A 24,917-nucleotide genomic window follows, 5' to 3' on the forward strand; every position below is an offset into this window, starting at 1 on the left:
CAATTAGGCCTATGTATGTAAAAAAAAATATCAGGTTGCAATTTCACGACTACCGACTTTTAGAAAAAGAATTTAAACATAATTGACAACAGTCGTCACCCCTAGTGAGAAAGTAGCGCACGACTAACCAATTTAAGATGGAAAGGACTAAAACCCGAATCCGGTCCGTATTTTTCACGCGCTGTGCAGAGTTCTTTGATGCTCCGTGTTTTGGCCCCGATCCGTGCTCCAAGTTGAGCTGTAGTTTCCATGGCTGACCATGGTTTGGTGCTGTTGGCTCTCTCTGTCTGTTCAACCCAGGCTGTGCATAGCTCCCTGCGGGATCAGAGCGCTCCCCCGCCGGGACCCTACTCTCACATCCTCCTGCTGGGACACGGCTACATTTCCAGCCAAGCCTGGCTTTATTATGTGTGTCTGCGCTGCAGCCCCGCCAGCAGTCGGATCGGGAGGCGGAGGGAAGACCAGAGTCAGGACAAAGAAAAAGGTAGAGAGAGGCTAAATACTACAAACATTTGACTGATTTCAGGATTTAAAAACACAAATCCCCAAGGGGTGAAAATGCTGGGTAAGGTTGCATTACCCATGCCACCTTCTGAAAAATAACGGACGAAGGGAGGTTCGGTGTTCGCAAGATTAGGGTGAAAAAGAGACTTATTCCGAGAACTGCACCAACAAACCCTCAAGACGAAGAGGAAACGGAGACAACGTAACGCTTGATTTAACGGAATTCTATAATTGTATAGTCAATGTCATCGTATTTTGATGTATTGGCACCTTTCTAACGGCCCGATCAGGTGTTACCGCATGGCTGTCATTTTGGCGTTGGCTGCCTCTTGAAACTTGGACTCTACCGATTAAGTCGCCTATAGCTGAGGTGTTTATGAACGTAAAGGAGCAAAAGATACTGTCGTCACGGACTCCGAAAGAAAGACGCGTTATTCCGTTAATTCTACAGGTTGAGTCCAGCCGAAGAAGTTACATTGCTGGAGTATCCGGGCGCAGCGCCTCTCCACAGCTCCAAATTGTATAGACTACTCACCTCCCCTTTAACTGGACTATAGGATACTATCAGACTTAAGTTGCCGCATTGCAACAGGAAAAGAAGTGAAAAACACGCCAGCTGAAGTATCCATCTATATGACTGTTTTCGCAAAACATTAGAGATCGATACGAGAAGAAAATACTTTTCACAATCCAGAGATGTCTAGACGAAAACAGGCCAAACCGCGCTCCGTAAAAGGTAAGTTGTTTTAATGGGGACAAACTCTCGCATGACCAATAAGATTTCATGACTACCTTTTGGCCTTGGTTATGTAATTCAACAATTAAATATCCTCACTGTGTTTTATTTATATATATATATATATAAAACAAAAGCCTAAGCAATTTAGAGGGGGAAATAATAGATAGGCCTAATTTATCCGGTCCAACACAGCCAACTTTTTGTAGTGTTGCAATAGTGACTCAGGTCTTCCTGGTCAGTTGATTACTTAATTGATTTAAAATTGTGGCCACATTTGTTACTTGACTAGACTGCAATGTGTTTGTTTCATTCGCTACTGTTCACCTGTATCGTGGAGATGTGTGTATTGATGGTCACCCCTGCTGTGTATGACGCGCATTAAGCCCGTGCATTCCCACATCTTGCATATGTTGTTTTTCCATCGCCATGATTAAACTATAGGCATATTGGTTTGTTTTACTTGCTAGACCGTTTTCTTGGTAACCTGTATTTTCTAGTCAAATTCAATTGGACCGCATCCGTGAACTGAGAGCGAGATGATACTGAGCCATTACAGTGAAGTGGACGGGCAAGGGGCATTTGGCTCGTTTTGCCTCTGTGGAAACCAGATGGGCAATGGGGTGGCCATGTGGTCCCGAATTATTACCCCTCCCCCAATTTGTCTTTTTGTTCTAATTGGTGGCAACAACGTGCAATGGTTTATTTAGGTTGAAAGGTTATAAAGCCTACATTGTTTTCATTATTTATTTCTTGTTTTGTTAGTTGTGCTCTCTGTACATGCAGTGGATGGTTCACCAAGACTAATGGCAAGTTGAAAATGGGTTGATGACCACGGGGGTTGGTATGTTTCTGAGTCAACAGAGATTGGTGTCAAGACCTCTCCAGATACCTTTGGTGTCTACTAAAATATACACTGGTTCAAAGCAAGACATTTTAAAATGATCACATATAGGCTGAATATGGGAAAGGGATCACTTGATTATTTCAACAATTACTAAAATCGCTGAACTAACTACAAGGCAAATACAGGTAACTCCCAAAATAAAGTAAACACTTGAGTAAATCAGGGATACAAAGTATATTGAAGGCAGGTGCTTCCACACAGGTGTGGTTCCTGAATCAATTAAGCAATTAACATCCCATCATGCTTAGGGTCATGTATAAAAATGCCCAGTTTCCCGTTATTTCAGCTGCTATGGCTAGAATTAAAGATCTCAAGAGAGGTCTCAAAGGAGCATAGTGGGTGTGTGTCTGTCAATCACCATATCTCAACACAAGTGAAAACTTATGGGAAACAGCGTTTTCCACCACATCAACAAAACACCAAATTATGGAATTTCTCGTGGAAGAATGGTGTCGCATCCTCCCTCCAACAAAGTTCCAGACACTGGTAGAATCTATGCCAAGCCGCATTGAAGCTGTTCTGGCAGCTCGTGGTGGCACAATGCCCTATTAAGATGCTGTTTCCTTTATTTTGACAGTTACCTGAACATGTACTACATTTCATGTGAAAACAAATCCCCATTTCTCTGCTTAAAGCAACCCAGTCTTTGTACTGTTTTGTATCCTGAGTGTGTGTGTGTGTTTGGCAGTGGCAGCTTGTGGCTTTGAATAAACAAAGCTTGTGCTTAGTCAGTGATGCACAGCAGCCAGAGGCCAGATCTATGTGTAACTAAGATGTGTTCTGTTGCTATCTCCCCACAACACCTTTCCCACTAACTGGCATATTCTCAAATTATGAGTGAGCGTCAGTGGTACAGGGCATGCACCAGGGATTATTTGTGTTTTTCCTGTGTCCTCTTGTCTCTCACCTGCTCACTCAACTCCTACGAGTGCCTGTCAATGCCAATGCTCAAATCAAATATTATTGGTCACATACACATATTTAGCAGATGTTATTGCGGGTGTAGCGAAATGCTTGTGTTCCTAGCTCCAACAGTGCAGTAATATCGAACAGTGCAGTAGTATCTAACAATTCACCATAATACACACGTTTAAACGTAAAAGAATGGAATTAAGAAATATATAAATATTAGATTGAGCATTGTCGGAGTGGCATTGACTAAAATACAGTAGAATAGAATACAGTATATACCGGCTATGATGAAAAAGGATTTGAGGAAACTACCAATCCTTGTTATCATCAGTAGGTTGTGGTGGAAGGATTTACTATCCTAATTGTAGATAGCTAATTGAGGTTGCATTAATAGCTATGATTGGCTGTTTTACTAAATAGGGAGGGGGAGAGGGGAGCGAGTGGTTCTTATCAAAATATTATTTCTCCCGATTAATCCCTTTTTAATGTGTGTCTTTGCGTAGAGTGCCTGGCCGGGGTATTTCTGTTTCATATCTCCCCCGTCCCCATGAGTATTTCATGCATTATGTAGTGATGATTATTACTTAATTACACATTAATAAATCCTCTTCATTTACAGGACATTAAGCGGGAATGAGTGCACATGACATCCAGGGAGCGAGAGAGCACTTATTTATTTTCCACAGTGTTGTTTAGTCAATCAAATCAAATGGGACCTTTAACCTGGGATGGGGGAGAAGGAGCCGTTGGAACAAGGCTTGTTCTAGGGCTCCACCTCCCCTCTGCTTCCCCCTTCTTTCCACGCAAATTCCACCAGTAGTACTGTTTACACCAGCTTCCCCTATCAATTCAACATTTTTCTAAGTTGCAGTAAAATCTTCAAACATCTTAATCTATTTCTTTAGCTCCACCTGGCTGAGATTGTAATGTTTCTCTTCTCTAGATTATGTAGTGTAGATATTCATTTTGTGCGCCCGTTTTATGTTGACATAATAGAGTACTTGATTGTATTATTTGTGCAGTTAAATCGTCTCTCAATCTACATTATGGTTAGATTATTCAGTTGCTCGTACACCTTTGTAGTAACACTGTAATTACCCAAGTAGTAACATTGTATTAACATGTGATTAATTGCATAGCAATAGTAAGAGTTGAGCGTTTTTTTGTTATACAAGAAGAAAAGGGATTGTTCTTTATTACATATTTTGTTATAACACAAACTATGCAATTTCCAAAGCAATTGAGCACCCTGTAACAACAATGCTGGTACTCAAGTAATTATAGTGTTAATTATATACAGGCGAGCATCTCATTGAAAGTGTTACTGCTGCATATTGTTATGGATTGATGTGGATTTGTTTTTCAGGAAGTGTGTGTGTGAAGCATATCCCTGGCATCCCTCTACCCCTCTCTCTGCCTTCCTAAAACCATCAATTTTAACACTAAATGGCATTGTTATTGTCACCTAGGCTTTTGGTAGCACAGCCAAAGTTTCATTGGTCAACAGGCTGTTATAAAACAGTGAAGTGAGATACCACAGGGCAGATTGAGTGATGAGAGCCTGCTCCCCTGTCTTTATTCTCGTGTGTGTGTTTGTGTGTGTGTTTGTGTTTGTGTGTGCGCGCGCGCGTAAGAGGGAAAAGCGAGAAAGTCCGGTTTGTCTCTTTCACATTATATACAGACAGTGATATTACACTTTTATGTGCCTTTGTGTTTACTAGCAGCAGGCAGGCATGAAATGTCTTTTAGCAATAGTTTTTTCAATCTGTGAGTATAGAAGACTGTTGCCCTGTATTAATGGTAGGTGAACCACAAAATAGATTTTTCCAAGCCTTTGTAAAATGTTCATTGACTACACAGCAGGGAGAGTGATTTTTGTCTTGTATTTTGATATGACCAAAAAAGTAATTGGTCATTGTTCAGCCACAGCGGTCGACTATTTTTATATAGAGCTTATTTGTTGGCACAATATCATATGGATTTTGCACATTTTTCAAGATGGGAAAGGGGGGGCTTTTCTAAAGGTACAGTACTCTTCAGTTACATGAGTCATTGAAATAGGAAATGGAATAAACTGCTTATAGTGGGCTGAATCTTACAATAAACGTTGCTCTAGAATCAGTCGGTTATTTTAAAGATTTTGTCAGGGATGGATCTGATTCTTCCTTCCTTCAAAATAAAATGTAATTGGTCACAGGTGCTGACTTTACAGTGAAATGCTGAACACATCAGGTGTAGACTTTACAGTGAAATGATGTGTAGACTTTGTGTAGACTTTACAGTGAAATGAGACTTTACAGTGAAATGCTGAACACATCAGGTGTAGACTTTACAGTGAAATGCTGAACACATCAGGTGTAGACTTTACAGTGAAATGCTGAACACATCAGGTGTAGACTTTACAGTGAAATGCTGAACACATCAGGTGTAGACTTTACAGTGAAATGCTGAACACATCAGGTGTAGACTTTACAGTGAAATGCTGAACACATCAGGTGTAGACTTTACAGTGAAATGCTGAACACATCAGGTGTAGACTTTACAGTGAAATGTTTACTTATGAGCCCTTTCCCAACAATGCAGTTAAAAAGTAAGACACATATTTTCTAAATTAAAAAAAGGAAATGGTAACACAATAAAAACAATAACGAGGCTATATACAAGGAGTACCAGTACAGAGTGAATGTGCAGGGGTATGAGTTAATTGAGGTAATACAGTATGTTCATGTGGGTCGGGGTAATAGTGACTCGGCAATCAGGACGTATAATAAACAGTGTAGCAGCAGCGTATGTAAAGTGTGTGTTGGAGTGTGAGTGTTGTATTAGTGTGTGGGTGGAGTCTAGTGAGTGTCCATATAGGCAGTGCAATGGACTCAAAACAATTAAGACAAATAATAAAAAAGAGATTCAAAGTAAATTGTCCGGGTAGCCATTTTTATTAACTGTTCAGCACTCTTATGGTTTGGGGGTAGAAGCTGTTCAGGTGCCTTTTGGTCAGACTTGACCCACAGTAGCAGAGTGAACAGTCTATGACTTGGGTGGCAGTAGTCAATGACAATATTTAGTAGGGCCTTCCTCTGACACACCCTGATATAGAGGTTCTGGATGGCAGGGAGTTCGACCCCAGTGATGTACTGGGCCGTATGCACTACCCTCTGCAGTGCCTTGAGGTCGGAGGCCGAACAGTTGCCAAACCAAGCGGTGATGCAGCCAGTCAAGATGCTCTACAGGAAGGAACTTCCTTCCTTCCTGTAGTGTAGAGTAGTCTTACTCTACAGCGGTCCCTACTGGTGTGGAGATGTGTGTGCCCAGGCAGGGTGAGCTCCCTTGCGGCCAGTGTGTCTGCCATTGACAACTCCTTATCAGCAGCCTGCCTGCTAGTGTGTATGGAAGGATCTGTCTTAATGGAAGAGCTCAGTCGTAGGCTGTGCCATTGTACCGGCTTAGCACCAGGGTTTATCAGCGCTCTAGACTTACTGGGCCGTAACCACGGTCCGCTCAGGACCCTCTCCGCTCCGCGCTTCCTTTCTAAAGAGCCAGCGACGCCGGGGTGACTTTTGCTATTAATTATGTTTGTGTGGTTGGTTCCCTCTCCACTGCTCCCCCTGAAACCCCCCCACCCCTCCGGCCTGCCAACCATAGCTCCCTCACCAGTACCTCCCTGTGGAGTCTGTCCTCTCCTAGGTCCCTCACTCTCAAACTCTGTGCTGCTGCATTGGGCAGATTAAGATGTGTTGGAACAATGCTTTCAGAAAGTTTTGCTCCTAATCTGCTCCTTCCTGTGCAAATGATGTGTACAGGACCGTAGCCTCAGAACGGCCAATACTCTCTCTACCCTACGAGCCAAGTGTGGGAGTAGATGTAGGATTTGTTATTTTGTTTCACTGTCGTGTGTTGTTCTTTTTTTTTTTTTTTAAACATTTTTAGAACAGTCAAATATTGTGCAATGTTAACCTGAGGGCGTGTGGAATGGCCCACCTGTTGTTTGATGTTGAACCAGGCTGATCTGTGGCAGACACCCAGAGTTAACCAGCCTAAACGCCTGAGCAAGGTGCAGGCTCCGTAAATGGGATATGTCAAGCGCAGCTCTTTGTGAGCCTGTGAGTGGTTTAGTGAGTGTGTGTGTTAATGTGTTTTGTGTGTACATGTCAGTGCAGTGTCTCCAGTGTGGGCAGAGGGCTGTGACCCAGCTCTGCTTTGACCTCGGAGAGAGAAGGCCAGAACCATGAACCTTCTGGAGGATAGCTACAAGAGCCAGATCAGCACTAGCAGAACACTGCTGTTTGTCTGGTCCAACAGCGTAGGCAGAGGTCTTCATGTTCATTTCCCCCTTTATTTCTTCCTGTTCAGTTTCCTCCTACTTTCAACCCTTCCCGTCTTTGTCACCTCTCTTCCTCCTGCTCTCCTCTCATCTCCTCTGTCTCCTTGGCCCGCCATGATGTCCGTGAGGCTGTGTTCATGCTCCTTTCTCTAGGCAGCTGCTCCTCGATCCCACAGTTTCTCCATAGACTGTACATTAAACATAAGCAAAGGGGGCAATTAAGCACCTTCGCCACACCTGGCTGATGCATATATTTATTGAGAAGCTACTCGCTTGGAAGGCTCCTCGTCCCAGCTCTGATGATTAAAGGGTGGTTGTTGGGGAGGGGAGGGGAGGGGAGAGGAGAGGGCCTGATGCTGAAGTCATTAATGAAGAGCTTTGGTCCTGTGTTGACCCCTGCTGACCCCTGCAGCCTGCCTTGTGTATTACGTGTTTTACTTTTCTATTATTTCTCTTTTCTTTCTCTCTGCGTTGTTGGGAAGGACCCGTAAGTAAGCATTTCACTGTTAGTCGACACCTGTTGTTTACCAAGCATGTAACGAATAAATTGGATTCGATTTTTACCTCTTGCCAGGAGTTGCTAGGCCTCCTGCTGGCCAGGCCCTAGATAATGGATCCTGCTTGGGTCCTGGGCTCCTTCCAGGGCTAGTATGGGTCTCAGAGCTGCAGGGGGAGGCAACTGGAACAGTCCTGGGTGGGAGATGGGAGACTTACTGTGCCCACGCACCAGGAAAAATCCTCCAATAGCTTCCTTCTGCTCAACCTATTGATTCCACTGCGCCTGGAAACTTTCCTCTGAAATACGTGTGGAGTTAAAAACCGAGAGAAATTACTCCAAAGGATTGAGTGCCCTGGGCTGTGTGTATACATTTGCTGTGTTGGGTTATTAAATAGCTCTTTGAATCACAAAATATCAAGTACATTCAGGAAGAAGATGAAGAAACACAGAACTCCCACTTCATCCTAGTGTGAAGTGGTAATTACGTATATTATTATATTTTTAGTAATGATTAGCAAAGTATTTTACATGAATGAATGACATTTATATTTGTGTCAAATCGTCAGTTGGCAACCCATCCTTTACGGGATTAATTAACCCTTAAACAAACATTACAATAATGTGATAATTCAGTAATCATTTTTCCGGTGTTCTGTGCAGTGCACAGACTAAAAAAGAAATAGATGCATAATAGTAAATAAGGTTATCCAAGCAATAATTATAACCCCAGAGCAGTAAAAAGAATACAAATACAGATAAATAAATGCAGAAAAATTTGTATGAGAATGTAAAAATACTTTTGAAAATGAAGCATTTCATATCCTATTCTTTGGTCCAATATTTGTCTTGGTCTTGTTGCTTGGGCTTTTAAGCCTACGCTACATGTTTGATTCTATCAGCATGACAATGCTGCACCATGCCACAGACCTGAATAAAGTCATGGTTAAAAGTATGGCTAGGAATTGCCAGAGGCCTCACGATATGATATTATCATGACATTTAGGTGTGGGAATTATATTCTCACGATTCTATATGTATTGTGATTCGATACTATGATTTTATTGCAATTCGATGCTCCAAACATATTGCTCTCCATATGTCTGCTGCAAGACAAGAGCAAACACATTTTGATCAGTCATGGAAATAAAAGTGTTGAAAACAAATTGTCTCCCTGTTAGAAGTTGGAAGATGGAGAACAAGCTATGAATGTAAAATACTGGAGTGTTGGTGCGGCTAGCGCAAAATAATATTGCGATATTGTTAAAACGATACGTAATATCGTCAGAAAATATCCCCATCTGCAACTGTGTCTAGTCTTTTGAGCTTCAATAGGACACTAAGGAGATTTGTGTTTTGAGAAAAGCGCTTCTCTGTGTTTTGCAGTATAGAGCCTTGATACAGCTTGCAATGTCATCTCCAAATTGATTTAAGCTGTGAAGCAGCCTCTCTCTATCCCAGGGCTAGACACTTGCCTAGAACCTCGCATCATACATTAGTATTTAGCTCAGACAGAATTAGTCCTTATTGTAGCCTTCCTTAATGCTGGCCTCACAACCTCGGAGAATGGCTAGTCCTTGATTATGAAGTCACTTGTGTTTGTCAGATTTATTTTAATTCAATTCCTCTGTCAAATGGCGAGCACCCCCTACAGAGGCCAAAATGATTTGCCTTGCAAAGAGCAGGGTGAGGAGGGGGGGGAAGACACTATTAAAGTCGCTCTCGATTTCAGCGCAAAAATGACATTTACAAAGCATGCACACATTTGACATGTTTTCATTTGCTGTTAGTCTTGCCCGTGGTGCATTTTCACTTCACACACACATTGTTGGATGGTGAGCTACTTACAGATGGTGTTCCCATGAGAGAGAGGGTGAAAAGGCCTCCCCCTTTCCATGTCTCCCTCCTTTCTCACACTTCTTGTAATTTTCCTATTGAAGTTCAAATGAAATGATCTAAATCAGGGAAGTTTTGTGTGTATGTTTTTGGTTTTACTATCCATGTGGAGACATTTTGTTGGTCCCCACAAGGAAAAAGCCTATTTTAGGTGTTAGGGTTAGAATTCTAGTCCATGTGAATTGATGCGTTGATGGCCGGAAACAGAGTCCATATGTTGAGATGTGTGAAGATGAGAAGGAAGGCCTCTGCTCCCAGTCACAGCTCTGTATTGTTCTACCTCCAATGCCACAAGGGACTGGAAGCCACTGGAGAATAGAGGTGGGTGTGGGAACGAGGTGCAGATGTGTGAGAGAGATAAGAGATGTGTTTGTCTTTATGAAGTAGTCTTTCCAGGGGGACGTTTAGCTTGTAGTCTAATGAGGATTGTGCCGACCCACCAGCCAAACATCAAGAACAGTAGTCTAGCTGTCCAACATTGTCTGTCCACTGAAACCATCTGTCTGTGAGTGCCACTCTAACGGCAACAGTCTGAGTAGACCGTTTGAGGCTTTTTGAGTGTGTGTGAAGGAAGGAGTTGAAAGAGAAGAAGTCTTAAAAAATATATAAAATCAGAATTTTTTTTCATTTTCCTTTCCCCTAATAAATCCTTTATGTCACCATCAAACAGGGGCTGAGAGACAGCGTGAGAGTCTGCAGAAAGAGAATAGGAGTGCGGGTGAGAGGACATTGCTGTGTTCTGTGGGGCTCCTGTGTTGGTCGATGGATCTCTGCTTTAAAAATGTAGAGTCTAGCCCTGGTCCAGCCATGTTGACGTGCAGTCCAGGGACCATCCTCTCCTCTTCCCCGAACATACATTGGGAGGGCAGTGGAGGCTGGATTAGAGTGGTGCCCTGCATCACCATGTCGATGGTAATGCCCTGCTCAGCTTCTACAGTGAAGGTCTAGTTGGAAGCTATCAGGGGTTTCCATAGTGACACATCTTCACCTCAACTTCATCTGTAAAATGTTCCCTTTCTCAGCACGGTCCGTATGGCTATAGTAGGACTCACGGTGTCCAGACATTAAAACGGAATTCAACTGTAGGAAATCAACTAAATACATTGAATTTAGTATAAAATGCATTCATTTGCCCAAGATTATTGTAAGACCTAAACAAAATGCATCAGTGATTTGTATTTTCCTCCAGCTTTCTGAAGTTTGCCCCTGTACAGTGGGGCAAAAAAGTATTTAGTCAACCACCAATTGTGCAAGTTCTCCCACCTAAAAAGATGAGAGAGGCCTGTAATTTTCATCATAGGTACACTTAAACTATGACAGACAAAATTAGGAAAAAAAATGTAGGATTGTTAATGAATTTATTTGCAAATTATGGTGGAAAATAAGTATTTGGTCAATAACAAAAGTTTCTCAATACTTTGTTATATACCCTTTGTTGGCAATGACAGAGGTTTAATCTTCAATGCCCTTGTTGATGGAAGGTTTTCACTCAAAATCACACGATACATGGCCCCATTCATTCTTTCCTTTACACGGATCAGTCGTCCTGGTCCCTTTGCAGAAAAACAGCCCCAAAGCATGATGTTTCCACCCTCATGCTTCACAGTAGGTATGGTGTTCTTTGGATGCAACTCAGCATTCTTTGTCCTCCGAACACGACGAGTTGAGGTTTTACCAAAAAGTTATATTTTGGTTTCATCTGACCATATGACATTCTCCCAATCTTCTTCTGGATCATCCAAATGCTTTCTAGCAAACTTCAGACGGGCCTGGACATGTACTGGCTTAAGCAGGGGGACATGTCTGGCACTGCAGGATTTGAGTCTCTGGCGGCGTAGTGTGTTACTGATGGTAGGCTGTGTTACTTTGGTCCCAGCTCTCTGCAGGTCATTCACTAGGTCCCCCTGTGTGGTTCTGGGATTTTTGCTCACCGTTCTTGTGATCATTTTGACCCCACGGGGTGAGATCTTGCGTGGAGCCCCAGATCGAGGGAGATTATCAGTGGTCTTGTATGTCTTCCATTTCCTAATAATTGCTCCCACAGTTGATTTCTTCAAACCAAGCTGCTTACCTATTGCAGATTCAGTCTTCCCAGCCTGGTGCAGGTCGACAATTTTGTTTCTGGTGTCCTTTGACAGCTCTTTGGTCTTGGCCATAGTGGAGTTTGGAGTGTGACTGTTTTGAGGTTGTGGACAGGTGTCTTTTATACTGATAACAAGTTCAAACAGGTGCCATTAATACAGGTAACGAGTGGAGGACTCTTATAGAAGAAGTTACCGGTCTGTGAGAGCCAGAAATCTTGCTTGTTTGTAGGTGACCAAATACTTATTTTCCACCATAATTTGCAAATAAACTCGTAAAAAAATCCTACAATGTGATTTTCTGGATTTTTTTTCTAATTTTGTCTGTCATAGTGTACCTATGATGAAAATTACAGGTCTCTCTCATCTTTTTAAGTGGGAGAACTTGCACAATTGGTGGCTGACTAAATACTCTTTTGCCCCACTGTATGTGTGTGCACGTTTGTCTACCACTTAGCGATGATGCTGATGTCATGACAACGGTCTTTTGGTAGATGGAAAGGTTACCAAAAACCTTCTCAATTAAATGTTAACTACACAGTAGCCTATGCCTACCTGGCAGAATGATTTCATGATCATTTGCACCTATCCAGTGGCCATTTGTTTTGCAAACTCTGCAGTATATTGCTAATCAAACAAAGGTCTCTAGATGGTGCGCAGTTGACAAAGAAAACAGATTTGATAAGGCTCTACTAAAGTTAGTGGCAGTGATTGAGGAGACTGACTAGTAAAAGTTGAATGTGTTAGTGTTTGGGATAAGAGGAACCCTCTCCTGCCGCACCAAGCAGGCAGGCGGCAGGCTGTGTGAGGCTGTGGGTCTCAGAAGGAGCGTGACTGCAGAGTTAATCTCTCCTCCAGTGATTTGAGAGCCACAAAGCTCCTCCAGAAAAGGGGCCTGCTGTAATGCCTAATCAAGTCTGTATCAAACTAAATAATGCCTTAGTGTGAAATTGGAATCTCAAGTCAAAAAGCACTCCCCAGACTGTACTACAGGGTAAGGCAATTAAGGGTCCCCATTCTGCCTCTCTCTCCCAAGCTGCCCCGGGTGCTCTCTGAGTCTGATGCCATTTTCATTGTGTGTGTCTGGATCGGTGAACATGTGTGTACCTCCCTAAGGCTGTGTTTACACAGGCAGCCCAATTCTGATCTTTTGCACACATTTATAAACAGCAGAGCTGATCTGATTGGTCAAAATACCTATAAAAAGATCAGAATTGGGCTGCCTGTGTAAATGCAGCCTAAGTGCATGTGTGCCTGTGCCTTTGCATGTATGTGTGTCTCCCTGTGTGGCTGTGTTTCCCCTGTACGTGTGAATATGTCTGTCTGCATGTGTATGTCTCTCCCTGTCTCTGAGCATGTCTATATGAGCGGGTCTCAATCTGTACATGCGGCTGTGAGTAGGGTACAGTGGTGGTGTAACTCTGTGCAGCACTTCTATTCCTGGAGGGTCTCCTGAGGGCCTGTAATCCAGAGAGGCTTTCCTCCTCCTCCTAGGTCACCAGTCAAATGCTAGCTTTTTGGGGTGGGGTGGAGGGACAGAAGTCTGTCTCTTTCTCTGCCCCCCCCCCCCCCCCCCCCCCCCCCCCCCCCCCCCCCCCCCCCCCCCCCCCCCATGTTCCTGTTGTGAACCTGTGTCACACTCAATGATTGCGGGAGGCAGCCCTTGTGATTTAATCATGTCTGCTTTTCTCTTCACAAATGTTCCTATTCCTCTTTTCTATCCCCTGTTCCCTCCCACCCTCCTACATTCTTTCTCTTCCTCTCTCTGGTGTTTTATGTACAAGCTGGAGGTATATTGAAATAATTTCCCTCTCTGCTCTGACAGTTGAGAAAGATGAAAAACCACATTGGAGATCTGAGAGGCCCTTTAATCTTCCACTGTGTTGTCTGCTCTCTAACATAGTGGAGACAGGTGTGTGTGTGTGTGTGTGTATGTATATATACATATAAAGCTGAGTGTTTCTCTTGGTGTTGAGAAGGGTGGATTTGTTGTCGGCTGATGAGCTCTTGGCGCTGTTTCTGAAGCTGAGTGTGTGGATTCCTTAGCTCCCTGAGACAAAGGTAGAACAGGCAGGCTCAGGCAGGCGCAGACGGTGCAGAATCAAAAGGAATGGGTTGACACAGCACCCAGGGCTTTCTTCAGGAAATGCCTGCTGACGACAAGAGTGAGAAACACAGCACAGTCAGGAGTGGGACATGTGTACAAAGGGGAGGAGGTGTGTGTGATAAAACCACAGCTTTGTGAAGACACGGGACCTATCCTGTGAGTGTAAACATAATTGGCCTGTCTTCCATGTGCCCCTTTTCTCCCTTCCACTGAGTCACCAGTGTCCCAGCTCTTACTTGACCCTGATTTACGACCCTATTTGAACAGGACTTCTTCCGTGCGTGTGTGTGTATGTTTGATCCAGGCTAAAGAGAGTGATCAGAGCCTTCCACACCTGACACCCCTCAACTTTGCTGCTCTGGTGTTGGTTGGAGACCAGCCAGGTGGATCCTGTTCTGGTGTGGAACTCTGCTTTGTGGTGGAATGTAATACGCCAGTCAGGCATTCTGCTCCTCCATTGACTTTCTCCACCAGATAAAGGCCTTTTCTTTTTGGTTGTGTCTGGGGTTGGTTCTGCCAGTGCTCCTCTTGTTGTAGAGCTGGGGCTAAGGCTGAGTCTTGGCGTGGGTGCTGCTGCTTGGATGCTCCAGGCAAGAGAAAGAGAGAGTGAGTGATCAAGCCAGGGAGACGGTGTGTGCTTCACAGAGCTCTGCTTGGCTCAGACTAGCCAAGTTCTCCCCAGGGCATCAGCCAAGAGCTGCCTGAGAAGACCGAACCTGAAAACCCACGACCACTGCTAGTCATCCACCCACACTCCTATCCTCCATCCTCTGCTCTTCCACTCCAATCATCCATCCTCTGCTCTTCCACTCCTATCCTCCATCCTTTGCTCTTCCACTCCTATCTTCCCTTCTCTGCTCTTCCACTCCTATCCTCCCTTCTCTGCTCTTCCACTCCTATCCTCCCTTCTCTGCTCTTCCATTCCTATCCTCCCTTCTCTGCTCTTCCACTCCTATCCTCCATCCTCTGCTCTTCCACTCCTATCCTCCATTCTCTGCTCTTCCACTCCTATCCTCCATCCTCTGCTCTTCCACTCCTATCCTCCATCCTCTGCTCTTCCACTCCTTTCCTCCATCCTCTGCTCTTCCACTCCTTTCCTCCACCCTCTGCTCTTCCACTCCTATCCTCCCTCCTCTGCTCTTCCACTCCTATCCTCCCTCCTCTGCTGTTCCACTCCTATCCTCCCTCCTCTGCTCTTCCACTCCTATCCTCCCTTCTCTGCTCTTCCACTCCTATCCTCATCCTCTGCTCTTCCACTCCTATCCTCCATTCTCTGCTCTTCCACTCCTATCCTCCATCCTCTGCTCTTCCACTCCTATCCTCCATCCTCTGCACTTCCACTCCTTTCCTCCATCCTCTGCTCTTCCACTCCTTTCCTCCATCCTCTGCTCTTCCACTCCTATCCTCCCTCCTCTGCTCTTCCACTCCTATCCTCCCTCCTCTGCTGTTCCACTCCTATCCTCCCTCCTCTGCTCTTCCACTCCTATCCTCCCTTCTCTGCTCTTCCACGCCTACCCTCCATCCTCTGCTCTTCCACTCCTATCCTCCCTTCTCTGCTCTTCCACTCCCATCCTCCCTTCTCTGCTCTTCTACTTCTATCCTCCCTTCTCTGCTCTTCCACTCCTATCCTCCCTTCTCTGCTCTTCCACTCCTATCCTCCCTTCTCTGTTCTTCCACTCCTATCCTCCATCCTCTGCTCTTCCACTCCTATCCTCCCTTCTCTGCTCTTCCACTCCTATCCCCCCTTCTCTGCTCTTCCACTCCTATCCTCCATCCTCTGCTCTTCCACTCCTATCCTCCCTTCTCTGCTCTTCCACTCCTATCCTCCATCCTCTGCTCTTCCACTCCTATCCTCCCTTCTCTGCTCTTCCACTCCTATCCCCTCTTCTCTGCTCTTCCACTCCTATCCTCCATCCTCTGCTCTTCCACTCCTATCCTCCATCCTCTGCTCTTCCACTCCTATCCTCCATCCTCTGCTCTTCCACTCCTATCCTCCATCCTCTGCTCTTCCACTCCTATCCTCCATCCTCTGCTCTTCCACTCCTATCCTCCCTTCTCTTCTCTTCCACTCCTATCCTCTATCCTCTGCTCTTCCACTCCTATCCTCCATCCTCTGCTCTTCCACTCCTATCCTCCCTTCTCTGCTCTTCCACTCCTATCCCCCCTTCTCTGCTCTTCCACTCCTATCCTCCATCCTCTGCTCTTCCACTCCTATCCTCCATCCTCTGCTCTTCCACTCCTATCCTCCATCCTCTGCTCTTCCACTCCTTTCCTCCATCCTCTGCTCTTCCACTCCTATCCTCCATCCTCTGCTCTTCCACTCCTATCCTCCCTTCTCTTCTCTTCCACTCCTATCCTCCATCCTCTGCTCTTCCACTCCTATCCTCCATCCTCTGCTCTTCCACTCCTATCCTCCATCCTTTGCTCTTCCACTCCTATCTTCCCTCCTCTGCTCTTCCACTCCTATCCTCCCTCCTCTGCTCTTCCACTCCTATCCTCCCTCCTCTGCTCTTCCACTCCTATCCTCCCTCCTCTGCTCTTCCACTCCTATCCTCCCTTCTCTGCTCTTCCACGCCTATCCTCCATCCTCTGCTCTTCCACTCCTATCCTCCCTTCTCTGCTCTTCCACTCCCATCCTCCCTTCTCTGCTCTTCCACGCCTATCCTCCATCCTATGCTCTTCCACTCCTATCCTCCCTTCTCTGCTCTTCCACTCCCATCCTCCCTTCTCTGCTCTTCCACTCCCATCCTCCCTTCTCTGCTCTTCCACTCCTATCCTCCCTTCTCTGCTCTTCCACTCCTATCCTCCATCCTCTGCTCTTCCACTCCTATCCTCCCTTCCTCTCTCTCTCCAGCTCTCTCCATTCTCGCTTGTCCTCTGTAGAGGCGGGGGTTGTTTGGTTACGGTAGAGGCGGGGGTTGTTTGGTTACGGGAGGGAGCTAGTGGTGGGGGGGGTGGGGGGGGGGGGGGGGGCTGGACGGCTCGGCAGGATTTTGGAGCAGCAATGCCCTCAGTGAGGGAGGCAGAGCTGTGGGCCCTGTCAAGCTTTGTGTTTTTTTCTCTTTGCCATCTAAGCTCTCTGCTGTGTTCCCCCTTTACCCATTTGTGCTTTTCTGGCCAGTGGTGGTGGTTTGTGTTTTTAAGGCTGTTTTGTGCGGCAGAGCGGTTTCAGTGCTGATAAAAGTATTTGGTTAATCAGCTTCTGTCGCTGTCCCATGGTGGTGGCTTGGAGGACAGACCATTGAAGTTAGAGTTCCCCGGGGGATGGCTTGGGCTGCAGATTGGCATCACGCTTGGCCAGTGGTAGAGCGGCGGCGACCAGAGGGACACTGCAGCCAGCCAATGGGTGAGCCCCCCAGGATCCGAGGGGGAGGAGGTGGGGACAGGGGTGGGGGTTGGATGGGAGGGTTGGATCTATGTGCCTGTGTCCTGTCCAGCAGGAAATTCCAGGCCCCCGCCCTCCTGGGCCTGTAGACAGTGTGTGATTGGCCAGAGTGACCCGGTGCAGTGATAAGAGCCCCTGCAGGCCCCTCTCAGCCCCCTCTGTTAACACTTCCTCTGTGAACACAGCTAGCGCAGAGGAGCACCCTGGGAATTGCCATCCCTGCCATTGTGCCCACGTTGTCGTTTGATTATGGTTTGGTTGGGAATGGCAGGGCAGACAATGGGGCCCTGCGTGTTGTGGTGAAGCTTTAGCTGCAGTGGGGGTGAGGAGAGGGGGGATAGAGATGCAGATTGACTGCAGCACTCAGCTCTACACTTCCATCACTTTGATGAATGACTCATAGCTGTGTAGATATTAGTTTTTAATGGCTTGTTTTCTAAGTTATGACTACATTGTTGTTGTCTTGCTGTTAGTGGTGAGTTGGTTTAGTCCTCCCCTGTGTTAGTCCCAACGTGCCAGTCAGTGTGTCTAGCTGCAGACGGCCCTGGTTGCTGGCCTTCTAGTCAGGACTACAATGATGTTCAGCTCTCTTCACTGGCAGAGGAATCCTCTTGTATTCCAGTCGCGTGTCTTTGTGTGTTTGCGCACGATGTAGTGAGCCGCAAGAGTCGGTCTAGCACCAAGCCCTAATCCCCAACTGTGTTCGTATGTATGAATGTATATGAGAGGATGAGACAGATCGAGTGGATGAGTCTCTCTTGAGTGAATGCGTGTAGGAAAATGAGAGAGAGAGAGAGAGAGTGTGTCAGATCATGTGAGCAGGACTCTGTGTGTGAGGAGATGGGTGTCGTCAGTAGTATTGCTTGCTCCCTAGGGGGGGGGTTTGGTCCACCACATGCAGACTGCACTGTGCTTGTCCCCATCATTCTCCCAGCTATTAAAATCCATTAAGCCATGCAGAACAAGCCAGGCCTTTATCTTTTATTAATTATCTTGAAACCCAAGACGCTTTGTCTTTCCCTCTGCTGTGTCTGTGTAAAAGCCATTGGCTGTAGCTGAGAGGTGTGTCTGTGTAAAAGCCATTGGCTGTAGCTGAGAGGTGTGTCTGTGTAAGATGCCATTGGCTGCACCTGTAGCTCGGAGGTGTGTCTGTGTAAAGCCATTGGCTGCACCTGTAGCTCGGAGGTGTGTCTGTGTAAAAGCCATTGGCTGCACCTGTAGCTCGGAGGTGTGTCTGTGTAAAAGCCATTGGCTGCACCTGTAGCTGAGAGGTGTGTCTGTGTAAAGCCATTGGCTGCACCTGTAGCTCGGAGGTGTGTCTGTGTAAAAGCCATTGGCTGCACCTGTAGCTAAGAGGTGTGTCTGTGTAAAGCCATTGGCTGCACCTGTAGCTGAGAGGTGTGTCTGTGTAAAGCCATTGGCTGCACCTGTAGCTGAGAGGTGTGTCTGTGTAAAAGCCATTGGCTGCACCTGTAGCTCGGAGGTGTGTCTGTGTAAAAGCCATTGGCTGCACCTGTAGCTGAGAGGTGTGTCTGTGTAAAAGCCATTGGCTGCACCTGTAGCTCAGAGGTGTGTCTGTGTAAAAGCCATTGGCTGCACCTGTAGCTGAGAGGTGTGTCTGTGTAAAGCCATTGGCTGCACATGTAGCTCGGAGGTGTGTCTGTATAAAGCCATTGGCTGCATCTGTAGCTCGGAGGTGTGTCTGTGTAAAGCCATTGGCTGCACCTGTAGCTCGGAGGTGTGTCTGTGTAAAAGCCATTGGCTGTAGCTGAGAGGTGTGTCTGTGTAAAGCCATTGGCTGCACCTGTAGTTCAGAGGTGTGTCTGTGTAAAAGCCATTGGCTGTAGCTGAGAGGTGCGTCTGTGTAAAGCCATTGGCTGCACCTGTAGCTCGGAGGTGTGTCTGTGTAAAAGCCATTGGCTGCACCTGTAGCTGAGAGGTGTGTCTGTGTAAAGCCATTGGCTGCACATGTAGCTCGGAGGTGTGTCTGTGTAAAGCCATTGGCTGCATCTGTAGCTCGGAGGTGTGTCTGTGTAAAGCCATTGGCTGCACCTGTAGCTCGGAGGTGTGTCTGTGTAAAAGCCATTGGCTGTAGCTGAGAGGTGTGTCTGTGTAAAGCCATTGGCTGCACCTGTAGTTCAGAGGTGTGTCTGTGTAAAAGCCATTGGCTGTGGCTGAGAGGTGCGTCTGTGTAAAGCCATTGGCTGCACCTGTAGCTCGGAGGTGTGTCTGTGTAAAAGCCATTGGCTGCACCTGTAGCTGAGAGGTGTGTCTGTTTAAAAGCCATTGGCTGCACCTGTAGCTGAGAGGTGTGTCTGTGTAAAAGCCATTGGCTGCACCTGTAGCTGAGAGGTGTGTCTGTGTAAAGCCATTGGCTGCACATGTAGCTCGGAGGTGTGTCTGTGTAAAGCCATTGGCTGCATCTGTAGCTCGGAGGTGTGTCTGTGTAAAGCCATTGGCTGCACCTGTAGCTCAGAGGTGTGTCTGTGTAAAGCCATTGGCTGCACCTGTAGCTCAGAGGTGTGTCTGTGTAAAGCCATTGGCTGCACCTGTAGCTCAGAGGTGTGTCTGTGTAAAAGCCATTGGCTGCACCTGTAGCTCAGAGGTGTGTCTGTGTAAAGCCATTGGCTGCACCTGTAGCTCAGAGGTGTGTCTGTGTAAAAGCCATTGGCTGCACCTGTAGCTCAGAGGTGTGTCTGTGTAAAGCCATTGGCTGCACCTGTAGCTCAGAGGTGTGTCTGTGTAAAGCCATTGGCTGCACCTGTAGCTCAGAGGTGTGTCTGTGTAAAGCCATTGGCTGCACCTGTAGCTCAGAGGTGTGTCTGTGTAAAAGCCATTGGCTGCACCTGTAGCTCAGAGGTGTGTCTGTGTAAAGCCATTGGCTGCACCTGTAGCTCAGAGGTGTGTCTGTGTAAAAGCCATTGGCTGCACCTGTAGCTCAGAGGTGTGTCTGTGTAAAGCCATTGGCTGCACCTGTAGCTCAGAGGTGTGTTTGTGTAAAAGCCATTGGCTGCACCTGTAGCTCAGAGGTGTGTCTGTATGGTCGTAGAGGACCATTTGGTTTGAAAAGACACAAGTGCACCATCAGTAAAAAGGACAGTAATCAGCAATTCTAAATAGTCAGCCCATAGGCAGCCCATAGATGTTACTGTTCAGTCGGTCTGGGGTTTGTTCATGGTGCATGCTATCAGTGTGACCCTGTGCAGTATGTGAGTTGGAGAGAAGTGAACACCCAAAGGCTTCTAAAAGAGAACAGCTCCTGTTGTACAAGGCTAATAGAACTAGGAAGTAGACCACAGCTCCTGTTGTACAAGGCTAATAGAACTAGGAAGTAGACCACAGCTCCTGTTGTACAAGGCTAATAGAACTAGGAAGTAGACCACAGCTCCTGTTGTACAAGGCTAATAGAACTAGGAAGTAGACCACAGCTCCTGTTGTACAAGGCTAATAGAACTAGGAAGTAGAGCACATCTCCTGTTGTACAAGGCTAATAGAACTAGGAAGTAGAACACAGCTCCTGTTGTACAAGGCTAATAGAACTAGGAAGTAGAGCACAGCTCCTGTTGTACAAGGCTAATAGAACTAGGAAGTAGAGCACAGCTCCTGTTGTACAAGGCTAATAGAACTAGGAAGTAGAACACAGCTCCTGTTGTACAAGCCTAATAGAACTAGGAAGTAGCGCACAGCTCCTGTTGTACAAGGCTAATAGAACTAGGAAGTAGCACGCTGGAGTTTTGTAATGATTTCACCTTTTTCATGTTTATGTAAGGATGAGATGAGGGATGAGTTTCTTCTCTCTGTCTGTTTTATAAACGTATAGAGATCTAAAACTGTGTAAAGAGATCATCTTATGTGCGGAGATCAAACCATAATTCAGTTACGATGTGTGTGTGTTCCATGTACATGAGGCCTGATTGTGTGTCTAGCCGCGGACTGCGCCATTGCTGCTTGATGCAATGCAGTGTAGTGGGTGTTGTGGTAAGGGGTTATGGGAGGGTGATGTAGTTGGTGTTGTGGTAAGGGGGTATGGGAGGGTGATGTAGTTGGTGTTGTGTTAAGGGGGTATGGGAGGGTGATACAGTGTAGTGGGTGTTGTGGTAAGGGGGTATGGGAGGGTGATGCAGTGTAGTGGGTGTTGTGTTAAGGGGGTATGGGAGGGTGATGTAGTGGGTGTGTGGTAAGGGGGTATGGGAGGGTGATGCAGTGTAGTGGGTGTTGTGGTAAGGGGTTATGGGAGGGTGATGTAGTTGGTGTTGTGGTAAGGGGGTATGGGAGGGTGATGTAGTGGATGTTGTGGTAAGGGGTATGGGAGGGTGATACAGTTTAGTGGGTTTTGTGGTGAGGGGGTATGGGAGGGTGATGTAGTGGGTGTGTGGTAAGGGGGTATGGGAGGGTGATGTAGTGGGTGTGTGGTGCAGTGTAGTGGGTGATGTGGTAAAGGGGGTATTGGAGGGTGATGTAGTGGGTTTGTGGTAAGGGGATATGGGAGGGTGATGCAGTGTAGTGGGTGTTGTGGTAAGGGGGTATGGGTGGAGGATGCAGTGTAGTGGGTGTTGTGGTAAGGGGGTATGGGAGGGTGATGTAGTGGGTGTTGTGGTAAGGGGGTATGGGAGGGTGATGTAGTGGATGTTGTGGTAAGGGGGTATGGGAGGGTGATGTAGTGGATGTTGTGGTAAGGGGGTATGGGAGGGTGATGTAGTGGGTGTTGTGGTAAGGGGGTATGGGAGGGTGATGTGGTGGGTGTTGTGTAAGGGGGTATGGGAGGGTGATGTAGTGGGTGTGTGGTAAGGGGGTATGGGAGGGTGATGCAGTGGGTTTGTGGTAAGGGGGTATGGGAGGGTGATGTAGTGGGTGTTGTGTTAAGGGGTTATGGGAGGGTGATGTAGTGGGTGTGTGGTAAGGGGATATGGGAGGGTGATGCAGTGTAGTGGGTGATGTGGTAAAGGGGATATGGGAGGGTGATGTAGTGGGTGTTGTGGTAAGGGGGTATTGGAGGGTGATGTAGTGGGTGTGTGGTAAGGGGGTTTGGGAGGGTGATGCAGTGTAATGGGTGTTGTGGTAAGGGGGTATGGGAGGGTGATGCAGTGTAGTGGGTGTGTGGTAAGGGGGTATGGGAGGGTGATGCAGTGTAGTGGGTGTTGTGGTAAGGGGGTATGGGAGGGTGATGCAGTGTAGTGGGTGTGTGGTAAGGGGGTATGGGAGGGTGATGCAGTGTAGTGGGTGTTGTGGTAAGGGGGTATGGGAGGGTGATGCAGTGTAGTGGGTGTGTGGTAAGGGGGTATGGGAGGGTGATGCAGTGTAGTGGGTGTTGTGTTAAGGGGGTATGGGAGGGTGATGTAGTTGGTGTGTGGTAAGGGGATATGGGAGGGTGATGCAGTGTAGTGGATGTTGTGGTAAGGAGGTATGGGTGGGTGATGCGGTGTAGTGGATGTTGTGGTAAGGGGGTATGGGTGGGTGATGCGGTGTAGTGGGTGTTGTGGTAAGGGGGTATGGGAGGGTGATGTAGTGGGTGTGTGGTAAGGGGGTATGGGAGGGTGATGCAGTGTAGTGGATGTTGTGTTAAGGGGGTATGGGTGGGTGATGCGGTGTAGTGGGTGTTGTGGTAAAGGGGTATGGGAGGGTGATGTAGTGGGTGTTGTGGTAAGGGGGTATTGGAGGGTGATGTAGTGGGTGTGTGGTAAGGGGATATGGGAGGGTGATGCAGTGTAGTGGGTGTTGTGGTAAGGGGGTATGGGTGGAGGATGCAGTGTAGTGGGTGTTGTGGTAAGGGGTATGGGAGGGTGATGTAGTGGGTGTGTGGTAAGGGGATATGGGAGGGTGATGCAGTGTAGTGGATGTTGTGGTAAGGGGGTATGGGAGGGTGATGTAGTGGGTGTTGTGGTAAGGGGGTATTGGAGGGTGATGTAGTGGGTATTGTGGTAAGGGGGTATGGGAGGGTGATGTAGTGGGTGTGTGGTAAGGGGGTATTGGAGGGTGATGTAGTGGGTGTGTGGTAAGGGGGTATGGGTGGGTGATGCGGTGTAGTGGGTGTTGTGGTAAAGGGGTATGGGAGGGTGATGTAGTGGGTGTTGTGGTAAGGGGGTATTGGAGGGTGATGTAGTGGGTATTGTGGTAAGGGGGTATGGGAGGGTGATGTAGTGTAGTGGGTGTTGTGGTAAGGGGGTATGGGAGGGTGATGTTGTGGTAAAGGGGTATGGTAGGGTGCGGTGCTGAGGCGGTAAACCTGTAACAACCTGCCTGCCGAGTAGGCTCCCAGGGTGTAGGGCTGCAGTTGTGTTCTTAAAGAAATGCATACACACACTCTAGTATACACATACACACATACACACACAGGCCTGTACACTCACAGACACTATCGGATGCATTTAAACATTCATACAATCACACGTGCTCTGTACAACACACACACACACACACACACACACTCATGGACCTGCAAATAGGGGGCTGCTAATGGCTTCCAGTGGGAGATAGGGAGAGCAAGGTTTTATCCCTTAAGTGTAGAAGACTTAATCAGACAGAATGGCCGGGGGCCAGCAGCAGGACTGTGCAGCCCGCCCCTCCTGGCCAGGGGAGCGGCTCCACACACATTACGTATTCTGTGTCTACCTCTCCTGCAGACGGCTGCAGTGGAGCTGGGCCCAGGTGAGACTGCTCTCTGGTTAGGTCTGCAGAGCTCTCTCACTCACACACACTCCTTTACATGTCCTTCTGTTAGTGTTCATTATCCAATCTGCATAAAGTAGCAGCCTTTCGTCTCTCTGTCCTTTCTTTCTCTGTGTCTAGCACTAGCCCTGTGTTCTACAGTGTATTAACAGAAGGTCTAGCCCTGCGTTCTACAGTGTATTAACAGAAGGTCTTGCCCAGTGCTTCCCAAACTCTATCCTCGGACCCCAAGGGGTACACGTTTTTGGTTTTTGCCCTAGAACTACTACACAGCCGATTCAACTAACCAACTAGTCATCAAGCTTTGATAATTTGAATCAGCTGTGTAGTGTTAGGGTAAAAACCAAAACATGCACCCCTTGGGGTCCGAGGACAGAGTTTGGGAAATGCTGGTCTAGGACATGGCTGCAGACTCAGGCTGGCTTTACTGCCTGTACCTGAGCAGTCTCTTTGTCAATGCAAGGCCTCCCTGGGGTAGACCGGAGCACAGTTGTTTGTGTGTGTTTGGGGTTGAATGAAGAGGCTGAGTGAGGTAGGCTCTTTGTCTGATCGGGGTCTGGGTGTGTGCTCCGAGGTCCCCGCACCTTGTTTGCGTTCTGTGGAGGAGCACACGCACCATTCCTTGGATAAATAAAAGGGCTCGTTTAGAAAGAACACAGCGCTGTTCTCCCATCCCCCTTATGGGCACAGGGGCTTTTTGTCGGGTAAATTCACGCTCGCTGTTTGTGAGGTCCTCGAGAGTGGTCTCGTTTGATCTCTACCCTCGTGCCATTCGCTGCTATGCTGATTGCTGTGTTTCCGACAGCAACGCTACCCCAGCTACATTTGCTGGTGTGTCATGATGTTACAGCTTAACAGGGCCCAGAAATACAAATAGCAGCTTGCGCTCCCACCGCCAGAGCAGCA

At 47.0% G+C, this 24,917-nt stretch overlaps 1 protein-coding gene across 3 annotated transcripts in view; it reads left to right on the plus strand.

Moving 5' to 3' along the window:
* Positions 1-236: 236 nt before the first annotated feature.
* LOC110501822 (zinc finger protein 423) overlaps positions 237-24,917 on the plus strand; it is a 147,808-nt gene continuing 123,127 nt past the window's right edge. For 2 of the 3 annotated variants that reach the window (XM_036954070.1, XM_036954080.1), the window contains exon 1: positions 237-1,240. In XM_036954070.1, coding sequence (XP_036809965.1) covers positions 1,201-1,240 — 40 coding nt within the window. In that variant the 5' untranslated portion in view covers positions 237-1,200. The remainder of the gene's footprint in view (positions 1,241-24,917) is intronic. The other variant, XM_036954086.1, reaches the window with a different exon arrangement.

This window comes from Oncorhynchus mykiss, chromosome 2 (assembly GCF_013265735.2).
Source record: "Oncorhynchus mykiss isolate Arlee chromosome 2, USDA_OmykA_1.1, whole genome shotgun sequence".
NCBI classification, from domain to species: domain Eukaryota; kingdom Metazoa; phylum Chordata; class Actinopteri; order Salmoniformes; family Salmonidae; genus Oncorhynchus; species Oncorhynchus mykiss.